Source organism: Rhamphochromis longiceps, linkage group LG14 (genome assembly GCF_057381845.1).
Source record: "Rhamphochromis longiceps isolate RC_006_pf linkage group LG14, R_longiceps_female_GT1.1, whole genome shotgun sequence".
Classification (NCBI taxonomy): Eukaryota; Metazoa; Chordata; class Actinopteri; order Cichliformes; family Cichlidae; genus Rhamphochromis; species Rhamphochromis longiceps.
This window is the reverse complement of record NC_140570.1, coordinates 24605131-24628997: the sequence shown is the minus strand read 5'-3', so window position 1 is coordinate 24628997 and position 23867 is coordinate 24605131. Positions and strand designations below refer to the sequence as shown.

The window sequence follows — 23867 nt, the reverse complement described above, 5'->3', positions numbered from 1 at the left end:
CAAAATTACTATCAATCTAGATGATTGTTGAAATATGAAATATGATTGTTGAAATGTGAACAGAGTTTACTCTAATTAAATTTCCAGTGACTCACACTTTTGATCTTGTGCTTGCTGACAGAGCCTGCAGTGGGAGCTAATGCAACCTCCAGAAGGGACTGTAATCGGTAGGTCACTCCCTCTTCACTCACTGTGTGCATGTGCAGAGGTGTTCTCCTTTTATAATGGGGAAAAAATGCCTGAGCCCCGAGGAAAAAAGGAACTTCCCATTGAAAGTGTTTTGGGATTTCCTGCCTTTTTGGAAATCCACCCAGACACACAGTATATCAATGGAAAGCCCAGGATGTCCTCTATTTAGTACAACAGGACTTAGTAGGGTAGCTCAAATAAATCAAAAGACATTGACTAAAAACAAATGTCCATTACATAGGACATAAATTAGGCTGGTTCTCAGTAAGATATTTTTTTTCTTTTTTAGAATGCTCAATTCAGTTTCACTAGCCACACACAACCTGTTTAATGTCAGACTTAAAGAAACTCAAGAACAGAGGCAAAATAAAGCAACTGAGTAGTCTATCAGTCTGGAGAGGGTTAAAAAGCAATTTCTCAGGTTTTGGGACTCCGCCAAACTATGGTGAGAGCCATTATGAACAAAAGGACAAAACAGTGGTGTACCTTCCCAGGAGTGGCTGGCCTACCAAAATGATTCCTAGAGCATATCTGGTGGTCACAACAAATAAAAGACAACATTTAAAGACCCACAGGATTCACTTGACTCGCTTAAGTTTGGTGCTCATGATCCAACAATAAAAAAGAAATTGGGTGAAAAAGTGGCATCCATGGTGGAGCTCCAAAGACAAAACCGCTGCTCCAAATAAACCTGTAGTGGCAAATTTGTCTCCCAAGATTTGAAAAAATATTTCTTCCACTTGTTAATGTGATCTGTCCTGGTTTATTTCTGACTTGTACATACAACAAAGCTATCATATCGCAATGTCACGTGGTTGCAAACTGTTTGCTGCTACAGTGCACATTTCCAATGATACAAATAGGTCCATATATATTTGGACATTGAAACAAATTTTTTATTTTTTTGCAAATATTTTTATTGAAAAATGAAAACAACACAGTACTTGCAGTTACTGAAATACAATTGACCTTTCCTTGGCTGTGCAACCTCTCAACGTGTATTTAATTTTTTCAAGTTTAAAAAAAACATGACATCTTTAAGCCACCGGGAAATAGTAGGATACTTAACAGACTTCCAATGCAACAATATTAGACGGCTATAATATCCTTTTGTGTAGAATCAAGTGTAAGTGAGCAATCAGGAATCCCGAATACAGCAATCAGAGGACAAGGATGAAGAGTTACCCCAAGAACAGTTGACATAATAGCAAAATACCCTGTCCAGAAACCTTCTAGCTCAGGACACAGAAAGAACATGTGGCTAAGGTGACAAGGAGAACCGTGGCATTTATCACATTTATTTTCTGGATACAATTCAGAAAGTCTAGACTTAGAGAAATGCACCCTGTGTATGACCTTAAATTGAATAAATCCAAGACGAGCACAGGAGGTGGAAGATCGTACCCTCGCTATAGCCTGTTCCCAAGACTCCTCATGTATTTGAATTCCTAGTTCTCCTTCCCATGTACACTTAAGCTTAACATTAGAGTGGTTACTAAAAGACAGGATAGTATCATAGAGTTTCGAAATGGTTCCTCTGTGATGAGGACCAAATGATAATGTAGTTTCCCACTGCTGTTCTGGAGGTAAAGAGGGGAAATTTGGGAAACACTTGGCAACAAAATTTCGAATTTGAAAATAGCGAAACAAATGGGTAAGAGATGAGAAGACAAATTGGGAAAACTATCGAAAACACCATCCACATATAAATGTTTGAACTGTTTTATACCCTTGTCACACCACACTGAGAATGTTGAGTCAAAAAGTGATGGGGGAAACAAATGGTTGTCGCTTATAGGACCCGAGGAAGATGGCATTACAAATTTAAAGTGACGTCTAAACTGAAACCAGATTTTGAGTGTGTTAAGAACCACCTGATTATCAGTATACAGAGAGGGTTTTACGGGTAAAGAGGAATAGAGCAAAGCTGGTAAAGAAGAGCCCTTACATGATGATAGCTCCAATTTACACCACGAGGAACCAGAAGATTTTAGCCAGTAGCAAAGTTTATGGATGTGAGCGGCCCAGTAGTAGGCTAGAAAATTAGGTAATGCAAGTCCTCCACTAAATCTGCATCGCTGCAGCAAAGTTTTAGAAACCCTAGGTGGCTTCCCTCCCCAAATGAAAGAACAAATAATGTTTGTAACAAAAAATATAACAAAAAATGTTTTGGCAAAAATAAGGGAATTGACTGAAATAAAAAGAAACATTTTGGTAAGACGTTCATTTTAACAACATCTTAACATGCGTGTGTACAATCGCCAGTTACTCTTAGAAATCAAAGCATCGTATGACCTGGCTCTTAAGCAAACTGAGACAGGAGATGATTATGGGCCTCCTCCACCACTTTTTGAGCCCTGTATCCTGGTTTATCTGTGCCAACACTCCTACACCACTTCCTGGAAGAAGCGCCCGAGGAAACGAGGAAAGCGGGCTGGTACACTCATCAAAGTCCGATCTCTTCTCCGTGCTTCTCGTGGAACTACTGGACCAGCAGAGTGCATCTTTAGATGGATCCTGCCTGTTGTCCCTGGAGCTCCCACGACACTTGATCCCCCGCTCTCAGCATTTTATTAGCCACCGTGTTCAACATTCGATTTCATTGCCATCAAACATTACAGCACGACTCATTTTCTAGTTTTGAACTCCAGCTGTTTGAGTTACACCTGAATTCTGCTGCGCCTTTGCTGTGTGCCCTCATATATCGCCCTCCCAAGTTTAACAAGGATTTTATCAAAGAGTTTTCAGGTTTTATGGCTGGAATCGTTCTTAAATTTGACAGTTTTTTAATCCTTGGTGATTTTAACATCCATGTCTGCTGTGACTCTAAACCTTTGGTTAAGGACTTTTTAAATATTATTGACTCTTTTAACTTGACCCAGTGGGTTACTGGTCCCACGCATGAAAAAGGTCACACACTGGACTTGGTGCGCTCCCACGGGTTGGAGGTGTGCATCACGGAAATATCCGAGTTGCGCATCTCATCATCTTCCTGTGTTGTTCACTCTAATCCTGCGCTGCTCGGTGGATAAGCCATACGTCCCAGCGCGCAAAAAGCGAGCGCTTAATGCACTAACAGCGCCCGCTTTTTCTGCTGCCTTTATGGACTCTGGAATAATGAACTCCAACTGTAAAAGTGTTGAGGACCTTTCGGACATTCTTCATTCTACCTGCACTGATATCTTAGACTCTATTGCTCCGCTCAGGACTGTGCGCGCTAAGCATTTATCAGAGCCGTGGTTGAATGAACATACACGCTCCCTCAGACGTGACTACAGACGCGCTGAAAGGAGATGGAAAAAGGACAGATTGCATGTTTCCCTACAGATTTTAAGGACTCGTCTTTCTGCTTACCAAGAAGCTGTAAAAACTGCAAAGACACAGTTTGTCTCAAACTTAGTGTCAGTAAACAGTCACAGGCCTCAGGTACTTTTTAATGTTCTTAATCGCTTTCTTAGTTTATGTGATAATTCTGGAGTCACTTCTTCACCAAGTATGTGCGATGATTTTTTAGCATTTTTTAATGACAAGATCCTATAGATTAGGGCCCTTGTCTCGTTGTCTGCTGCCTCAGATCAGAGTCCTTCTCCTGTGTGCTCAGCTGTCTTAGAGCAGTTTGATCCCGTCTCCCTTAAGGACTTGACCGCGGTAGTTAGTAACCTAAGATCATCACACTCCCCCCGAGCTTGCTTAAAAGCACTTTTAATACTGTTGGGCCTTTTATCCTGAGATTAATTAATACGTCCCTTGCTACAGGCTGCGTCCCATCATGCTTTAAACAAGCTGTAGTTCAGCCTCTTCTTAAAAAACAAAACCTGGACCCAACTGTTCTGTCCAACTACAGTGTTTTCATATCAGTCCATCAGAGATCAGTATTGCATGGGACTATGAAGGAACGCATAGGTCTAGCTGTAAAATGTTTTTCATATTTATACGTAATTTATGTACTTTTATGTCAGATGAATACAAATGAGTGTCAGGGATAATGTCCTGGATTTTGTCTTCTATGCTTTTCAGAAGAGACTGCAATGGAATACAGTATGACATCCAAGAGGCTGTTTGCTGTGAAAATAAGCTTCACCCTGGTGTAAGTCTATTTTGCTGTGGAAAGGAGCCTTACAATCCTGGAACAGCCACTTGTTGTAAAATACAACATGGACACAGCACCACAGGTAATCAACTTGTAAAACAACTAACAAAAGAATAATTAAAATTCAAAGTGGAAATTTGACTTTGTGATCTTGCAAGAAATTGGGCACCTTAACAAGGTGAAAATGAGAATTTAATAATGTAAGTATTAGTTAATGGTGTGATGAGCATAAAAAGGTTTAAAGCAGCAGCTTCACTTATGGGGCGATGTGGCTCAAGAGTTGGGAGTTCGCCTTGTAATCGGAAGGTTGCCGGTTGGAACCCCGGCTTCGACAGTCTCTGTCTTGGTCATTGTGTCCTTGAGCAAGACACTTCACCCGTTGCCTACTGGTGGTGGTCAGAGGGCCCGGTGGCGCCAGTGTTTGGCAGCCTCGCCTCTGTCAGTGCACCCCCGGGCAGCTGTGGCTACAATGTAGCTTGCCATCACCAGCGTGTGAATGGGTGGATGACTGGGGTCCTTAGGGACTAGTAAAGCGCTATACAAATACAGGCCATTTACCATTTATGGAACAAGATATTACTCCAATGTTGGAACTGCAGTTTGTGGAACATTTGAACTGTATTGGACTAGAAAACTTAATACTTAACCGAATAAACTGGAAACTTAAAAATTATTGCAGCTACTCTCCTTCTAACATAAATAAACCATGTGCAATGATCATGCTTTGAATTTCCTTGGGGTTACAAAGTGCCTCATGGAGATTAGAAACAGCCACATACAAAAGATTAAAACAAAACTTTAAAAAAGAGCTTTTAAAAAGACCATGCTAATAAATATGATTCGTCCATGGATTCATCTGTTAGCACTTAAACTAAGTTAGGTATTTTCATTTATTCAAAGCTGCTGCAACAGTCCTTTTTTACTGCTCTGTGTACGTCACTCACACTGACATTCTGCGCAGTAAGCAGATGAAGGGCTTTTAAAAAATGTCAGTGAGGAAATTTTCTCTGAGTCATTCACTTCTCCCAAGAGTTAATGGCTCCAGTGCATGACTAAACACTGCGAAAAACACTGGTGCAAAACCACCACAGTCTTCATCAAAAACATATTTTAAACCCTCAAGAGTTGTGGTTGTGTTTGTTGTGGTTGGTTTACGTAAAAGTGAAACACCCCCTAGCTATTTTTAGATTGAGCTTTGTGACTCATGGAACTTGTGAACCTTCTAGTACTGAGTTAATGCACTTACCATGACACACTTCCAGCTGTTACACAGGGTCTAAGTGAAAAGGTGTCCAAGTGCTGTGACCTGAAGGCGTACAACCCAGTCAATGAAATATGCTGTCAATCAACCATCGTAGCAAAACCTGGACCAATGGCTGAATGCTGTGGTAAAGGTGAGCAGAACTGAACACATTGATGAAAAACATCACATTATAACCCTATACCAAGGAAAGTTAACTGTCCAGTTAAAAGAAACCTATGAAAATATACAAATTGTTTTGGAGAAGCTTAAATATAATATATAATAAATGTGGTTTTATCACAGAATTTTCTGGAAAACAGCAGAAAATTTTTCTTTTAATGTAGTGCAATTGCTTATTCAGTAGAATAATTCAGTAGTACAACATTTGTAGGAGGTAGAAATATAATGAATCACCATGGTCTTTTCCACAGAGGCTTATGATAAGGACAAGCAGTTGTGCTGTGGTCCGAATGAGAGCAAGATGATTCTGATGAGGAATTCCAGTCACCACCAGTGCTGTGGTCACAACCAGTATGACACAGAGACTCAGTGCTGCTGTTCAAATGAGGAAAGCGTGGAGATACAATCGAAGGATTCATCCTGTTGTTTCAAGGACTTTGGTGTATCTGCAGGTCAGTTCAGGACTTAACTGCATGTAACACTGTGTGGGACCAGTCTAATGAAAGTTGATGCAGTTTGAGTCACTGTACAAATCAATCTTAAGGGGGGCAGTCTTGGGGGGGGGATGATTGACTAGAAAGTATGCAAGCAAAGACAAATTAGTAAACCTGCCCCAACCTAACTTGCAATTCAAGAACAAACAAACAAACAGAACCGTTTCCTGAGCAATGTGTTATTTTCTGTTTTCCCTCATGCAAGTTATTATACAGTAGTTATGTTAAACCAAAAGCTCTATGGGTCATTAACACTGGAAGTCCAGTGTTAATTTTGACAGCAAATCTTGACTTTGTTTTAATCAGTCTGTTGTCTTGTCATTTACGTTTAGTTATAAGTTAGACTAAAAGTAAAAGAATTTGGAAGCCTATTTTTAGTCAACTAAACATCACGAGATTGTAGTAAACTATGACTAAAATACAAAGTGTAAAAGTTCGCTGTCACGATCCTGGGTCTTATGACCCAGTGTTTTGAGTTTTAGTTCTTTTGATGTTTATAGTATGTTTATGCTTATTAGGTTTCCTATGTTCATTTGCTTATTAGTTCCCCCTTGTGTTTTCAACCCCTGTGAAGTCTCCCTTGCCCTTCGTGTGTTTCATGTCTGTGTGTCTTATGTTGTCATGTCTGCGTCTCATTATATTTCCTGTTTTATTTTGAAGGGGTCCTGTGTTCCTATATTCAATGTTTTTAGTGTTACTCTCTCCTTGTGACGTCATTATGTTCATATGTGTCAGCTGTTTCTTCATGTGTTCCCACTTCCCTCATTATCCTCCTGTGTGTATTTAAGTCCTCCGTTTTCAGTGTGTCATTGTCAGGTCGTCTGTTGTCCACGCCATGTTTCCTATGCCATGCTTCGCTTCCAAGTTTCTTGTCTAGGTTTTTCTTATTGTTTGTTTAGATTTCCCAGTTTAGGTTTGTGTTAATTTTGCTTCAGTTTGCCTTGCCCTTTGTTTGTACCTTTTTTACCAGCCATATTAAACGGCTCGCTTTTTGTTAACATTTCAAGTTCTGTTCCCTGTTCCTTGGAGTCTGCGTTTTGGGTCCTTTTGTCAACCCCTACAGTCTGCCCTCGTCAGACTGTGACATTCGCTGTGATTTTAGCAGTGTTTCACACGGTTTAAAAAGTGTCCTTTGTTCTTTGTCATTAAATGCCAAATATGCATGTACTTACTCATCTCTCCCTCCAAAGCATTGACATTTCTTTCATGAGAAACGGGGAGCATGGGAGCAAATTATTCCCTCAAATAAGTTGTACCGTTTCTTGGAGACAGATCAAATATGCACATTCCTCACATTCCACAGAAGAAATTTGTTTAAGTTTGGGAACTGAAATAGAATTTGTACAAGGAAATGGCCCGGTGGGTGATGGGCTCCGCCAGGGCTGCCCTTTGTCTCCGGTTCTGTTCATAATTTTTATGGACAGGATTTCTAGGCGCAGCCAAGTGGCGGAGGGCTTTCGCTTTGGTGGCCTCAGAATCTCATCTCTGATTTTTGCAGATGATGTGGTTCTGTTGGCTTCATCGGGTGAGGGCCTCCAGCTCGCACTGGAGCGGTTCGCAGCCGAGTGTGAAGCAGCGGGAATGAGGATCAGCACCTCCAAATCTGAGGCCATGGTTCTCAGCCGGAAAAGGGTGGAGTGCCCACTCCGGGTCGGGGATGAGTTCCTGCCCCAAGTGGAGGAGTTCAAGTATCTCGGGGTCTTGTTCGCGAGTGATGGGAGAAGGGAGCCGGAGATCGACAGACGGATTGGGGCTGCAGCTGCAGTAATGAGGATGCTGCACCGGTCCGTCGTGGTGAAGAGGGAGCTGAGTGTAAAAGCGAAGCTCTCAATTTACCGGTCGATCTACGTCCCTACCCTCACCTATGGCCACGAGCTGTGGGTAGTGACCGAAAGAACGAGATCGCGGATACAAGCGGCAGAAATGAGCTTCCTCCGAAGGGTGGCTGGCCTCTCCCTTAGAGATAGGGTGAGAAGTTCGGCCATCCGGGAGGGGCTCAGAGTAGAGCAGCTGCTGCTCCACATCGAAAGGAGCCAGCTGAGGTGGTTCGGGCATCTGACAAGGATGCCCCCTGGGCGCCTCCTGGGTGAGGTGTTCCAGGCATGTCCCACCGGGAGGAGGCCCCGGGGCAGACCCAGGACACGCTGGAGAGATTATATCTCTCGGCTGGCCTGGGAACGCCTTGGTATTCCCCCGGATAAGCTGGAGGAGGTGGCTGGGGAGAGGGAGGTCTGGGCCTCTTTGCTTAGGCTGCTGCCCCCGCGACCCGGCCCCGGACAAAGCGGATGAAAATGGATGGATGGATGGACAAGGAAATGGCTAATGACATCAGACTTAAGAGGCAGATAACAGCACAACAAAAGAATTCAGGTCACCTGATCCAGCCCTAATTATATGCTTCATTTAAAAAGAAAAGTTTTTAACCAAATTTTTAGAGGGTCTGTGTCTTATTCTATTCGGACTCATTCGATTTAATTTTAAATTAGGTTTTATTTATTTAGCACTAAATCACAACAACGGTTTCCTCAAGGTGCTTAAATTGTTAGGTGAAACCCTAAAATAATTAAAAGAAAACAGAGAGAACCCTAACAGTCATATAACCCCCTATGAGCAAGTGCTTTGGCAACACTGGGAATTAAAAACTTTGCTTTAACAGGAAGAAACGTCCATAAGAGCCAGGTTCAGGGAAGGGTGGCCATCTGGCGTGACCATATGGGGTGAGGAGAGGAAGACAGGACAAAACACATTGTTACACCCCGGCCTAGGCAACCGGCGTGCAACACACGAAAAATAAAAATAAGGAAAAAAAACAAAACAAACAAACTACTACGGGTCTCCACAAAAAAAGTCCCAAAACGAAAGTATCAACAACTACTTACATCAAAGCAAAATAAGACATTTACTTACATCAAAGCAAAATAAGACATTTATTTACATCAAACCACCAAACTATTTACAACCGGGGGGGGGGGGGGGGGAGATCGCAAACATGACAAACTGAAACACAGGGCTTAAATACATAGAGGGAGCAATCAGGGAATGGACAACAGGAGGGAAACACAGCTGGGGCAAATCAGAACTGACGAGACAAGGAAGCGTAAATTGAACACACTGAGATAAGACAGACTTTCAAAGTAAAGCAGGAAACACAACCGTCACGTCTAAAACAAAACACTGACAACACCGAATCGTAACAACATGATGTGGAAAAGAGCCGTTAATAATAACGAAAGCAGAGTAGAATATAAATACATTACAGGGAATGCAGAATTATTAGGCAAGTTGTATTTTTGAGGAATAATTTTATTATTGAACAACAACCATGTTCTCAATGAACCCAAAAAACTCATTAATATCAAAGCTGAATGTTTTTGGAAGTAGTTTTTAGTTTTAGCTATTTTAGGGGGATATCTGTGTGTGCAGGTGACTATTACTGTGCATAATTATTAGGCAACTTAACAAAAAACAAATATATACCCATTTCAATTATTTATTTTTACCAGTGAAACCAATATAACATCTCCACATTCACAAATATACATTTCTGACATTAACAAAACAAAAACAAATCAGCGACCAATATAGCCACCTTTCTTTGCAAGGACACTCAAAAGCCTGCCATCCATGGATTCTGTCAGTGTTTTGATCTGTTCACCATCAACATTGCGTGCAGCAGCAACCACAGCCTCTCAGACACTGTTCAGAGAGGTGTACTGTTTTCCTTCCTTGTAAATCTCACATTTGATGATGGACCACAGGTTCTCAATGGGGTTCAGATCAGGTGAACAAGGAGGCCATGTCATTAGTTTTTCTTCTTTTATACCCTTTCTTGCCAGCCACGCTGTGGAGTACTTGGACGTGTGTGATGGAGCATTGTCCTGCATGAAAATCATGTTTTTCTTGAAGGATGCAGACTTCTTCCTGTCCCACTGCTTGAAGAAGGTGTCTTCCAGAAACTGGCAGTAGGACTGGGAGTTGAGCTTGACTTCATCCTCAACCCGAAAAGGCCCCACAAGCTCATCTTTGATGATACCAGCCCAAACCAGTACTCCACCTCCACCTTGCTGGCGTCTGAGTCGGACTGGAGCTCTCTGCCCTTTACCAATCCAGCCACGGGCCCATCCATCTGGCCCATCAAGACTCACTCTCATTTCATCAGTCCATAAAACCTTAGAAAAACCAGTCTTGAGATATTTCTTGGCCCAGTCTTGACGTTTCAGCTTGTGTGTCTTGTTCGGTGGTGGTCGTCTTTCAGCCTTTCTTACCTTGGCCATGTCTCTGAGTATTGCACACCTTGTGCTTTTGGGCACTCCAGTGATGTTGCAGCTCTGAAATATGGCCAAACTGGTGGCAAGTGGCATCTTGGCAGCTGCACGCTTGACTTTTCTCAGTTCATGGGCAGTTATTTTGCGCCTTGGTTTTTCCACACGCTTCTTGCGACCCTGTTGACTATTTTGAATGAAACGCTTGATTGTTCGATGATCACGCTTCAGAAGCTTTGCAATGTTGAGACTGCTGCATCCCCAAGATATCTCACTATTTTTGACTTTTCTGAGCCTGTCAAGTCCTTCTTTTGACCCATTTTGCCAAAGGAAAGGACGTTGCCTAATAATTATGCACACCTGACATAGGGTGTTGATGTCATTAGACCACACCCCTTCTCATTACAGAGATGCACATCACCTAATATGCTTAATTGGTAGTAGGCTTTCGAGCCTATACAGCTTGGAGTAAGACAACATGCATGAAGAGGATGATGTGGACAAAATACTCATTTGCCTAATAATTCTGCACTCCCTGTAGTGGAAAATGTGACTGAAGAAGAACTACTCAAGGCAAGATTCAAGGTCAACTGATCCAGCCCTAACTATATGCTTTATCAAAAACGAAGTTTTCAACCTAATCTTTGAAAGCAGGGAGGGTGTCTGTCTCCCAAATCTGTCCCCCACATATGAGGGTCCTGAAAGCTGAAGGCTCTGCCTCCTATTGTTCTTCTTCTAAAGGAAATTTATGCTGGTTACTATGAATGATGTGTGTATTTTGACCTGGTCTTTGACTCTACAGCTCCTTTATGTGGAAATACAACCTTCAACATACATAAGCATTTATGTTGTCAGTCAACTGTTGTTGCCAAATCTTCACCACAACACAGATGTTGTGATAAAGGTAAGCAGAGCTAATCAAAATACAAGTATTTCACTATAAAAAAAAGTATTTAAATGATCTGTTGTATGAGGAACATATAAAACCCGTTTCCTTAAAAAAGTTTAACATTAACTTAATTATGCATAAAGTACACTATATGCATTTCATTTTCTAGTATCTGGTTCTTTTTCCACAGAGACATATGATGTGGAAAAGCAGCTGTGTTGTGGTCCAATTAATGATAAGAAGATCCTTGAAAGGAACTCTACAGATCACCAGTGCTGTTATCATGACCAGTTCAACACAAAGACCGAGTGCTGCTGTTGGAAAAAGGAAAGTGCTGAAGTACAATTGAAGAATTCATCTTGCTGTTCAGAGGAGTCAGCTGTGCTTGAAGGTCAGAACTTGTCTAATACAATTTCATGCACATCTTAGAAATTACATTTGATATTCAACTGAATTTCAGTTGGCATTTTGTATCTTTGCAAAATTCTAGTTGGTGGAAAAAGGCTACATTTACTCCATGATATGGAGCTGTTGTTGTGATTTTGGGATGGCAGCATGGACTGCTAAATCCAATAATCAGAATCACAATACTTTATGACGGCTCGAGGAAATGATGTGGTCACAGTTGATCCAAGTCATTAACTAGTAACCAGAACAATAAAAAATCCTGAGCATTGTTCAGCAATTATTAACAGACTTCAGCCACCTCTGTCTCTTCCTGAAGAGTGCAGTGGTGTTTAGCCCAGTCTAGTTTATTGTCAATGTGTACTCTAACGTATTTATACATACTATGTCCACATGGAGTCCCTGGATTGAAACAGGGGTCACAGGTTTCATAATCCTCCTAAAGTCCACAATCAATTCATTGGTCTTTGTAATGTTGAGCTCCAGATAATTCTGCTTGCACCACATAACAAAGGAGTCCATGTGTGGTCGAGTACCTGGTACTCTACGTCAATGTATCACCTTCACTGATGCATTCAACCACCGGAGACTCATCAGAAAACTTCTAAAGGTCTCTGTGCAGTGTCTCCCATCAGTGGTGTAGAGGGTGAATAGCCCCAGTGTTGTTGATCATCTCGTCAGACACAGTTTCGAAGACACACATGAACCTTCAGCCAGGTAATCAGCAATCCAGGACACAAGAGAGGCATCTACCTGCATTGCTGTCAGCTTCTCACACAGGATGGTCAGCCTGATGGTACTGAATGCACTGAGGAAGTAAAAAAAAAACATGACCTTCACAGTCCTTGCTGGCTGATTCAGATGGGCATAGACATGGTTGAGCAGGTAGATGACGGCGTTATCAGCTCCAAGACGGGGCTGGTAAGCGAATTGAAAGAGGTTCATATATGGAGCTGATCAAGGATGAGTCTTTCCAGGTTCTTGATGTGGTCACTGCCACCAGTCTACAATGACCAGAAAAATGGTTTGGTCATCAATTCAGTTCAGTGTTCTATATAGCATCAATTCATATCAACCTTTGTTTCAAGGCATGTTATGTTTAACCCACCATCATGGCAAAATGTGACGTTGGGTCCACCATGTCCACTCGCGGTTTGCCTGTCCAATCGGTTGGGGTTATCAGGTTGCTATATTGCAAGGTAAAGAACCTATAATATTAGAAAGAACCCCAAACAATTACACATTATCCTATAAGCAAGCACTTGGCAACAGTGGTACTTTTACCAGGAAGAGCTCTGTAGCAGAGCCAGACTCATGGGAGGCACCCATCCGCCACAACTGGTTGGGGTGAGGGGATAGAGAAGAGAGAAAGCCAGAGTTTAATAATTACTAATGATTAAATGGTAGTAGTGTATTAAGGATTAAAATGGAAAATGAGAGATAAAGATGAATGGAGGGCAGTTAGTGAACCAGGGAATGCAGACTGGTAAGGAGGAAGTGAAGATAGCTATGAAGAGGATGAAGAAGGGGAGCTCAGGTAAAACAAAGGATGACAAGCAGATAGTCTGAAAAGGAACTGAAGGAAGCACACCCTAAATATACACACAAGGTAATGAGGGAAATGCACAACAGATAGGAGACACAGCTGAACCTAATTAGACGTGGTGAGACAGGGAGACTTAAGGAACTAGAAACACAGAAACTGAGAGACTAGCAATGATAAATCATGAGGAAATCAAAGATTAACAAGAATAATACAAAACACAGAACACTGGGCCACCATCCCAGAGCCATAACTCCTTTAGTTGTATGGAGGTGTCTAGGGTAGAGGGCAGCGTTTTGTTTTTTTAAACAGACTGACAGTATGATCCTAGAGAGTGATTGGAGGCCTGAGGAAAGGATAAGAAGTGGATAGGCACTAATTTTCAAGAACAAAGGTAAACCACAACCATTAAATAGCAACTACAGAAGGATAAAGTTGATGAGCTATATCATCTAGCTGTGGAAAAGAGGTTAAGAGGAGAGGTGATGATCAGTGAGCTGCAGTTATTGCTTCGTGCCAAAAAAAGCAGGGATCCGCTCTTAGCTCCTTCTTGCTGGCCATGGTTATAGACAGGACAACAGGTCAGCCTGAGTTCAGGCAGTGCTGTGAAATATGTGCTCTGTAGTGAGAGAGTGAGGAAAAGAGGCTGGAGACTTGGAGTTATGTCCTGGAAAACAGATGTTAGGCAGGATGGAGTGGGTGTCATGTCAATGAAAGACATTCCTCACTTCATTTAAAACAAAAGTTGCATTCAGGAGAAAAGAAAAAAAAATGTTACAAACCAGATGAGAAGGCATTTTACAAAGTTAAATCTTTGAAATCTGTTTTAGACCTAAAGCTAAATGGGTCTTGCATTTTAAAAACTTAAAAATTAGTTCTGTCAAAAAATTGTGCTTACTCAACTTTTTAGTAGCAAATGTAATGTTTGAAAAAACTGTTTTTTTTTAAAAAAAAATACATTCCTACCACCAGAGTGAATAAGGCTGAAGTCACTTAATGGTCCAAATACATTATCTCAGAAAATCTTATAGATCAATAGTCAAGATGGGAGTTAGAGCTGAAAAATTCAGCTTTATTTGTTTTCTTCTTGATAGCACAGGTGTTTTTTTTTTATATCGAGATAAGTTAATGAATTTACTGTGTAGTGCACCTCTTTCTTTTTCTGTTTATGAGAGTCATTATTCCTCATCCAAGAGTCTTTCTCTTTCCTTGTCATCTATGTGACAGTAATCATCCAAATAACAGCATTTATGTGATTTATTTGATTGTTTTATAGTCTTTATTACTATAGGCTTTACTGGGCCTCACAAACCACAGTAAAAACAATAATATGGCATATACTGTTTTCTTAATTTATAAATGTGCATGTAGCCACTTAAATAGAAGCAGTAGCATTCCAACATTAACTTACAAGGCCCAGTCAAAATTTCTGGTACCCATCCAAAGGGTGTATAGTGTAAACTAGGGATGGGAAGTCACAGTGGTTTCTTGCTGGGTTTGGTTTCAGATTCATTTATACTGAATTCCTACATGCAGTGCACAAGAATGGCAAAGATGGATGTGTTTATTATGTTATTTTGGCAAAAACAAATTTAAAAACAGAACAAAAGACCGCAAATCCTCTGAGTCATCTTTTCCATAGATAATTCATCCCCAAATGTTCCCATCTACCCTTTCCACCCTCACACCCCTTCTTAGGTCAAAGCAATTCCAAGGTGGGAAACCAAGTCTGCTGTGATGGCTGTTCATCTGTGCAGAAGCCTTGGATCAATCAAGTAATGCACTCAATACATTGTTTGCTTTTCCCAGGCCTGCCCAGCTGGCTGACTTTTTTCTATTAATGCAAGTCAAAATGCTTAATCTCTAGAAAAATCTAATTGTTTCCAGTGAAGGCTATGAGCTATAAGCACTGTTTTCAGCTTTCAGCTCTTTTTCTTTTGCTTACAGAAAAAGGAAGAATATAATAAGTCCATTCTGGCAAGATTTTTAATGAGATAATTGATTAGAAAGCATTCTGGATAGCACAGGTCCAGAATTAAAGGTAAATTTGAGCAGGATTCAATTGCTGCAAAGAACAATACAATGTAGAGTTAACGGCAGTCGAACCCAGTGATCCCAGTGAAAAAAAAGAGCTGTTTTTGTACCACTTTGATGAGAAAGCTCGGAGCTCCACCCCGCTCCTTTTACATGGTTACTCAGGGTGTTTTCTATCTGATATATAGGATGTTTCTGCATTGCTGCACACATTACTGTTTTATTTCTGATTCTTCAAGTGCTGTGGGGACACACCGTTTGGCTCAGCACAACGTGGAGTTCTCTGTTGTAATAACACCTTGTATGAGAACAGAAATGATGGAGAGGAATGTTCAGAGACGGGTATTCCTTATGACCCAACTAAAGGGACCATATGTTGCTCTCAGTTTCATGGCAGCCCGGGACAACACTGCTGTGGGACAGAAATTTACCAGCCTGATGCTGAGATCTGCTGTAACGGACACAGGTGATTGTGTGTGTGTGTGTGTGTGTGTGTGTGTGTGTCCTGAGGGACAGCTCAAGTCAAGCATTTTTGAGACAAAGTTAGAGAGGTGAGGCTGTTTAGGCATGTGCATAGGAGGGATTGTCGATATACTGGACAAAGAATGTTAAATCTGGAACTGCCAGGCAAGAGAAAGACATTACTCTCACATGAAGATTTATGTATGTACTAAAGAGGACATGCAAAGATTTGGTGCAAAAAAAAAGAGGATGGTAAGGAATATCCAGTGTGGGAACTTCTAAAGGGATCAGCTGAAAGAAGAAATCTGTTTCGAGTTGTATTGTATTGCTGATGAAATCTGGTGAAACAAACTTCTTTCTTTTTTTAAATTTAGTTGGTATGTATCGCTGGATTGCATTTTGTCTCTCAGGACAGCTGTGCTAAAGGGAACCACTTAATTTAATGTTTTCTGAGAGAGGGTGGAGGAAAACTCAGAAAGGAGTGGCATGGGAAAATTACTTTTCATGGAATGTATATGTGTCTGCGATACGCAAATGCTCCAGCTGTGCACAAACCCTATCCCCACTTTAAAATGCACTGAGCTACTGTGCCAGAGAATTTCTGTCTCAGTCTGTGTAGTCTCTGACTGGGTTTGGCCCTGTTTTAGTTAAAGTTTATTGTTAAGGGCTATGTTCATGTGTGCATGTCTTTTCATAATTATGTTCTTTGGCTTTCTTTTTAGAGGTTATTATTTAAATTATCGCCCTACTCAGCAGCAAATAGCATTAAGATTTCAGTTTTTTTCTTTTTATAGTTTGCTCTTTACAAGATGAACTGGTTGAGTCTTGGCTGCTCTAATCAAGCTTATTTCCAGTTGGAGTAGCTGTCAAAGTGACAACACCTTTATGTTATTTTCTGGTTTTATGTTTTATTCTATTATCCATTAGATTGTTACATTGTTATGTCTGTTTTTTGTGTTTTATTATAAATTGATTTTCATCTGTAAAATTGCTTAATAAGTACATTTTACTTTTACTTACTAACAGCGGCAGCATTACACATAGCCATAGCCAGCAGCCACTACCTTAATTATAACTAAGCAAGCAGCTAATGTAGCTGCAGGGTAACTGCTAAGAGTTAAATGGCTGACATTAATATGATAACTCCATAGCATGTTAATGTTTATGAAACGGAAGCATTACTGATGTCACAAAATAAATTGATGTTCCATGATGTGAACATTATCAACAGTTTATGTTCAGCTGCTAATGAGGGGAGCATCTATGTAAGCCTATCTTTAGCAGTGCTGTCTGAAGTTGCACATTCACTGGAGGAGGCACAGACAGCACTTTTGGTATCAATATTGTTGGAGATAAAATTATAATTCATTATAAATTTTCAGTATTTTCATCTGAGTTAAGTATAGATGAAAATCTTTTTTTTCCTGCCAACACTCTGTTGAAGAAGTTAAGAAGGTATCTTCCAGAGTGAGATCCAGTTAATACATAAGACAAGAGTCATCTAATTCAGAATCTTTTTGGCATACATCTTTATCACTGTCCTTATTGAATCATAACGGTTACCTCTGTTTTCCACCCAGACATTCCAGATTGGAAAATATTCACTGCTGTGGGATTAAAGCCTACAACATTAAAGACCCACAGATGAAGTGCTGTGCAGGAACACTGTACAATCTGACACTGTTAGATGAGCATGGACAGGACGCACAGTGTTGCGGATCCCTTCTGCAAAAGCAACAGGTAGAGTTAATATTACTGATGCTATCTCAAGATCTACTCTTTGTTTATGTAATCATGTCTTACACCTTATTAGGTCATAAGATCTTAGAGTAGAAGAGAATGGAATAGAATAGAATTCAACTTTATTGTCTCTCCTACAACATGCAATGATCCAAGCACACTCTGTGGGAGGAGGTATGCAAAATATGGAGAGGGGCTTCCAACCAGTGCAAATGTGCTCCCATGCAGTCCTCAACCCATCTATCTTCTTAGCTAAAAATGTAACTATTAACATCCTTGAAGGCGCGTGCCAATGCACCGCTGAGTCTTGTTCTGATGTACTGTCTTTCCTATGTTGTGACATGTGGACAATGATCCAAGGACACTTTGGGGGAGGAAATGTGCAAAATACTTTCACAGGAGGCTTGGCTGCTGTGAGGAAGGAGAGGGAGAGATGAAAGGGTGGTTGCTGTTGCAGGTTTAAGCCTTGATTATAATATGTTACAAAGATGGACATGGATACCTGGAGACCTAATAGTGGTCATTCCTCTTACACATCTTTGAAGTCCGCTTGATGTCTCCCATCTGGGTATATGATGAGTCAGTACATTGTCTGCAGATGTTCCTAGTACACATGGACCATAATAAACCAAAGCTTTCAAACAAGAAGTTTCATGGTGTCAGTGAGCTGGACCCATAAGCCCCTTTACCATTAGTACCTACTTTAATTGACTTGGCATGGTTTGTCACAGTTTCCAGGATTTTCCATTAGGTCCAGGTGCTTTTTTAGTAGCTGCTCAGCCCAGATTCCAAGCAATCCAAACAGGTACTAAAATATGACGTCGTCAGACTGGTTGCCACGAATTGGGTGGTAGGTAGCAACACTTAATGAGTCATGAGAGTATCTCGTTTGCGAAAATCCATAGTCTGCTTCGAAGTTCACCTAAGTCCACCTGTTGGAGCATTCGTGTCGCATATCAATTGCAATGTGCAATGCACAGATATGTTGCTATGACAACAAGCACACAAATAAGGAACTAGTGGGTTGTAATGGAAAACCAGTCAATCCGAGTCAAGTTGTTTCGATTCGTAGAGAGTTGATCCGAGTAGGTACTAATGGAAAAGGAGTTATTGAGTCACACGTAAAAAAAAAAAATTGACTTCGCTCATTGGCCCACTCCAAACTGCTTTCAACTCCACTGCCGTTGGTTGGCTTTAAACCAGTGATAGTCTTTATGCCAACCAGACTTCCTTCCCTCACAAGAATTTCCTCCATAGTTTAGGGATAAAACATCCAAACAAAAGCTAAAAAATGTGCTGTGCATTACAGTGCTCAGATTGTTACATAGGAGAAACCTAAAAATCCCCCAGATGCATGGTACAACACAGGAGAGCCAAGTCATCAGGATAAGACTCAGCTGTACATTTATAACTAAAGGAGAACAGACACTCATTTGAAAATCCCACCAGAAAAACAGTTGGTTTAAGAGAGGAGCAAAGCAGTCCAATGACGATCACTGAATAGAGGTGGTGGTCTATGACACCAACTATCAGACAGTCTTGAAATCCCTTCCCTGGTGTTTCAAACCACACTTGAAGCACACCTTGAACCATGTGATCTTAATAACTCACATGATTGCATGGTGGGGTAGTGTCTCATAAGAGATTCACACTTTGGCTTTAATTACCATAATGACACTGCTAGATTTGCACATATTTGCTGTTATTGAAGTCACTTAAGACTAACATGGACTGAATTGTGAATCTACACAGACAAACAAAGCTGATTTTAGCTTATGTAGCAACATTACTGGGTGAACTTGACATTAACTAACACATTCCTCAAAAACTCCAAACAATTATGTTTATGTATAATTGTATAATTATGTATATAAAGAACACTGTCTTTTTAAATCCAGGACATTTGCTGCTCAAGTGAGGACAGAGAAGTGCTATACTCTGCTAAGACGGGATTCAGATGCTGTGGTCACCTCTACTTCAACACCACCCTGTGGTCATGCTGTGCTGAGCGGCTGAGATCAATCCATGAACCAGGACAGGATCGGAGAAAGATGAATAATGGTCTGTCATCTCTACTTAAAAGTCCTCTCACAAAGTAGAACTAAATTTTGTGTCATTTGAACTTAATAGCACAGCTTAGATCATGTATTTCACCTGTTCTGTGTCTATAATGTTCTTTTACAGAATCCAGACTTCAATCAGTGAATAATATGAACAAAACTGATCTTTGCAAAAAAAGTAGGACATCAGTCTATATGTAAATTTAAAAAACAAAACATTGTAGCAAATGCTGTTTAGGAATTTATGGGGGTTTGTAATGCAATGTATTTGTGTGCGTCTCTGTTTAGTGCGCATCGGGACAGTGGAAAGTGTCTCTCTGCATAGCATTGTGTTCAAGAGCGTGCTGAAGATCCGTGGAAAGAAGGCCAAAGTGAAAGCGTTGCCTTTCCCTTATATCTTGAAAACAGATGATCACTGCAGCTCACCCAAACTGATTCCTGGGAAGACCTACTTCTTTAACAAAGTTAATGTTTTCACCGATTCCAACCATGACACTGTTCTTCAGTCACTCCACTTCATTTTTTCTAAGTGTTCAGCTTAGATCACCAGTCACTGATGGATACATATTACTTCTTACTCACACACTGATTTACATTTTTTCACAACAGCTATTACAGAGATGCGTTGTCACATAACGGTCTGTTACCTCTAAAACAATCAACCGTAAAGGTACTCATCATCATAAAAAAATTAAACCTGACGTTTTACCAGCAATACCAGCAGCAAAGTTGGTGAAAACCAACCCAAAGAGATCTTTTCAGTTCATCATTGCTTTTCTTACTCATTCAGGCTCAAAATATGACCTGTTTGCTTGGATTAGCATGCACTCACCTTGAACATTGCTCTGGATCCCACGGATCTTCATGAGCTTTACTGATCTTTATTTTACCTTTTCAGATTTTTGAATAGGTTTGAGTTTGCATTTGCAGCAGTGTTGCACTGCCAAAAATTTTAGGCCAGTCACTTTTTTTTCTACAAGGTGAGATAAGTTATTGTTGCACAAATAACAGTTGGAGGTTTTTTGTTTGTTTCTTTTAAAATTTTCTATTATACAGATTATGTAACTTGAGTAAAAAGAAAAACAAAGCTAATTTGCCAGTAGCAGGCAACCATTTACCTTATTTAGAGACTATGATGCACAATATTACTGCAATACAGACAAATGTGATGTAAGTATACAATGCATTACTTTTTATATCACACCCACACTGCATACTTATTTCATTAAGAAAATCACATTGTGTTTCCAAAACAGCAGTATCAGTTATTAGTGATATTAGTTATACATTGTTATCAATATATTATACATTGTTTTTCAAATATTGCTTCACTTTTTACTTTACTCTGCCTGTATTCAGCCAAACCATGTTCCTCTTTGGTGTAAGATGACCCAAAAATATGGGGTTATTTTTGTGCCACTATTCTGAGCGCACGTTAAAAAAAAATGCAGGTGCAAGTGTTGCATTTTGAGGAGAAATTTATTTTGAGTGGAGAAAAGCTAAACTTGAGTGAAAAAATTTAATTGCTGCATGCAAAAAATGCATTTCAGTGTTTGCTATTATAGCAGCCCCTCTCGCTCAGTTTTTGCATTTGCGCTTGCTCTCAATGTGTTGCTTGTGCTCTCAACATTTCTGCCCGTGCACATTCAACTCTTTCTGTACACCGTTATATTTGTGCCACAAAACCAGCCAATCACAGACTTGGATGCAACGAAATCTGATTGGCTGTTTTGGTCTCCAATCAGCTTGAAATGTCGAAATGCAATATCCCAGAATCCATTTCGTCCAAAACTCAAACGAGGCTGTGGCGGAGGAACACAGAGTGGCGGAGTTTGAAATATTACTCTTTCTGGGTCACAAAATAAACTTTTAAGATATTTTCATGCGAGAATGGTGCTGTGTAAACTTCAAATATCTGCTCGATTCATTCACATATTTACAAAAGTGCTCTAATGTTTTTGGAGATTCCTGATAGCCACCAGCTGACCGCATAGCTGGACTGGCCATTGGGCATACCGGGCATTTGCCTGGTGGGCCGATGGCGATTTTTCATTTTTATGTTTGTTTGTTTTTTTAAAACGGTATAAACAATAAAAGGTGGTGGATTAGCCAATTGGTAACAGGCATCTCCAAAAACATTACAGTATTAGAGTACATTAAGTAAGAACAATGTACTTCAAAGTGTAATATTTACTGAACTTCATATTGTAGTCAGTCACACAACTTAAAGTAATTACTGAGTGTAACACAGCCAATTGGTACACAGTGTTGTTGAAATCTAAATCTGTAATATATGCAATAATGAAATATGATCACCAACTGCCAAAGTCTGAAACAAAAAGAAAAAGCTAAATGGCCTGTATTTGTATAGCGCTTTTCTAGTCCCTCTGACCACCACCAGTAGGCAAACATGGGGTTAGTATCTTGCCCAAGGATATTTGGCATGCAGCCAGGAGGCAGTCTGGGATCGAACCACCGACCTTCTGATTAGTGGCTGACCTGCTCTGCCACCTGAGCTACAGCCACCCCATGAAGCTAAAGAAGCAAACAGTATATCAAAGCTTGTGCGAGTCTGTGATCAGCAGTAGCTGACACCTTAGCAGTCATTATAGCAGGTAGCACACAAGAATAGCATGCAGCTCTGTGCTCAAAGCAGCTATTAGCTAATATAGTTTATCTTTTTAAAAATTGGGGATTATTATTTTTATGCTTTTATTTTCTGATTCTTGCACTAAACTAAATTATAAATGGTGACTGTTTGCACATCATTAACCCATATAACTGAATGTATACATGTTCTATTAATGGCATTGTTTTATTTTTATTGATTAAGCTACTAGATGTACTCAACTTGCCATTTATCATGAAATATGCTTTAAGGACCCAAAAGACCACCCAGAGGTCACATTTAAATGTCTTGTGTTTGTTTACTTGTAACTACAAATTTTTGTTCTCCTTGGTTTAAGCTACATTTCTTTTATTTGGAATATGTTTGGCATGTATTTCACTGTATGTTTCTTCACAATATATAAGACACACCTTTAACCCAGAGAAACCCTGGAAACGTTGAAGGCACACAATTTTACATTTTGCATGTTTGAGTGAAATTGTAGGAGGTACTGTTCTTTTAAGGATAAAGCTTTGAATAAATAAATATAACAGCATGTTGTGTTTTATCTTATTGAATTGATGGTCTTAAGGTTGGTCTTGAGATTATTCATGGCTCAAAAGATAGTTCCAGCTGGAGATGAAATGAATACAGAAATATGCTACTTTTTCAAAGTTGTGACTCTTGTGCCAAAAATCCCCTGAAATATAGATTTCAAAGTATGTGAGCTTAAAAATCTAACACTGGATTTGTCGCCTCTCTGAATGACAGAGATGTGCTCACCCGCTATAACTGTATTAATGCTCTTGTAAATCTTTGGCCTCTTGTCCCCAGGTAACAGCTGTCTGACAGAACATGCTGTATTCCCCTTGTTTCAGGTACTTGAGTGGACTCAGTGGATTGTTTAAGTTAGAGTCATTATAATACTGACAAGTCAAAGTTTATTGTATTTTTTAGTTCATGGGGAGGACGTGTTTCATCAAAACTTTGTTCCTAAATCTCTCATTTAAGGTGTTGCATGTTGTCCATGTTGTTTACGTTGACTTCTTAACAACAAATGACATTAATGGAGGATTAATCCTTCATTAGTGTTTCAGAGAGCAAAGAAGGGGATTTTTTTAGGTTTTACAATACTTGTTTGTGAACAAATACATCTATTATCAAATAAGACCATCTCCCATTTCACCTAAGACATGAAAACTGTCACAGGCAATGTTTGGAATGTGTAGTTGAAGGGAATTGAGAAAAAAAACTAACAAAAACTTAAATTGGGGACAGCTAAACATAAGCATATGAGATAAACAGAAAGCACATTATAGAAACCTGAAACCCAGAGAAACACAAGAAGTACAGCAGTGGATGATGAACAAGAGAGGATACGCACGTGATGAAGAGCAGAGGTACGCAGATGAAGCATCGGGGATGACAAATGGACAATCTGACAAGGCACAGAGGAAAGCACACACTATATATACACACACACACAAGGTAAGGAAATGCACAACAGGAGGGAGACACAGATGAACATAATAGACTTGACGAGACAGGGAGGAAGCAAAACAAAATGGATTAACGTAGGACACAGGTTGGCAAAGATAAACAGGATAACAGGATAAACAGGAACACATAACACAGGAACAAACTGAGAGACTAGAAATAATAAATGAA

At 40.2% G+C, this 23867-nt stretch overlaps 1 protein-coding gene across 1 annotated transcript; it reads left to right on the top strand.

The window, feature by feature from the left end:
* Positions 1-2433: 2433 nt before the first annotated feature.
* On the top strand, positions 2434-22736 carry LOC146654107 (uncharacterized). Its single transcript, XM_085380540.1, has 12 exons — positions 2434-2687; positions 4207-4361; positions 5542-5673; positions 5954-6154; positions 11261-11362; positions 11538-11738; positions 14994-15070; positions 15569-15795; positions 17372-17531; positions 19430-19592; positions 19716-19769; positions 19880-22736. Exons 1-12 carry the CDS (start codon positions 2434-2436, stop codon positions 20131-20133), a joined length of 1980 nt encoding a protein of 659 aa, XP_085236666.1. The 3' UTR covers positions 20134-22736.
* The last annotated feature ends 1131 nt before the right edge of the window (positions 22737-23867 follow it).

Bases quoted from the DNA above. Each gene is read 5' to 3' on its own strand.
- LOC146654107 (XM_085380540.1), top strand. From the start codon at position 2,434: ATGCGTGTGTACAATCGCCAGTTACTCTTAGAAATCAAAGCATCGTAT. The intron at 6,155-11,260 runs GTCAGTTCAGGA...TTGACTCTACAG, and splicing joins GGACTTTGGTGTATCTGCAG to CTCCTTTATGTGGAAATACA. The intron at 11,739-14,993 runs GTCAGAACTTGT...ACCCCTTCTTAG, and splicing joins GGAGTCAGCTGTGCTTGAAG to GTCAAAGCAATTCCAAGGTG.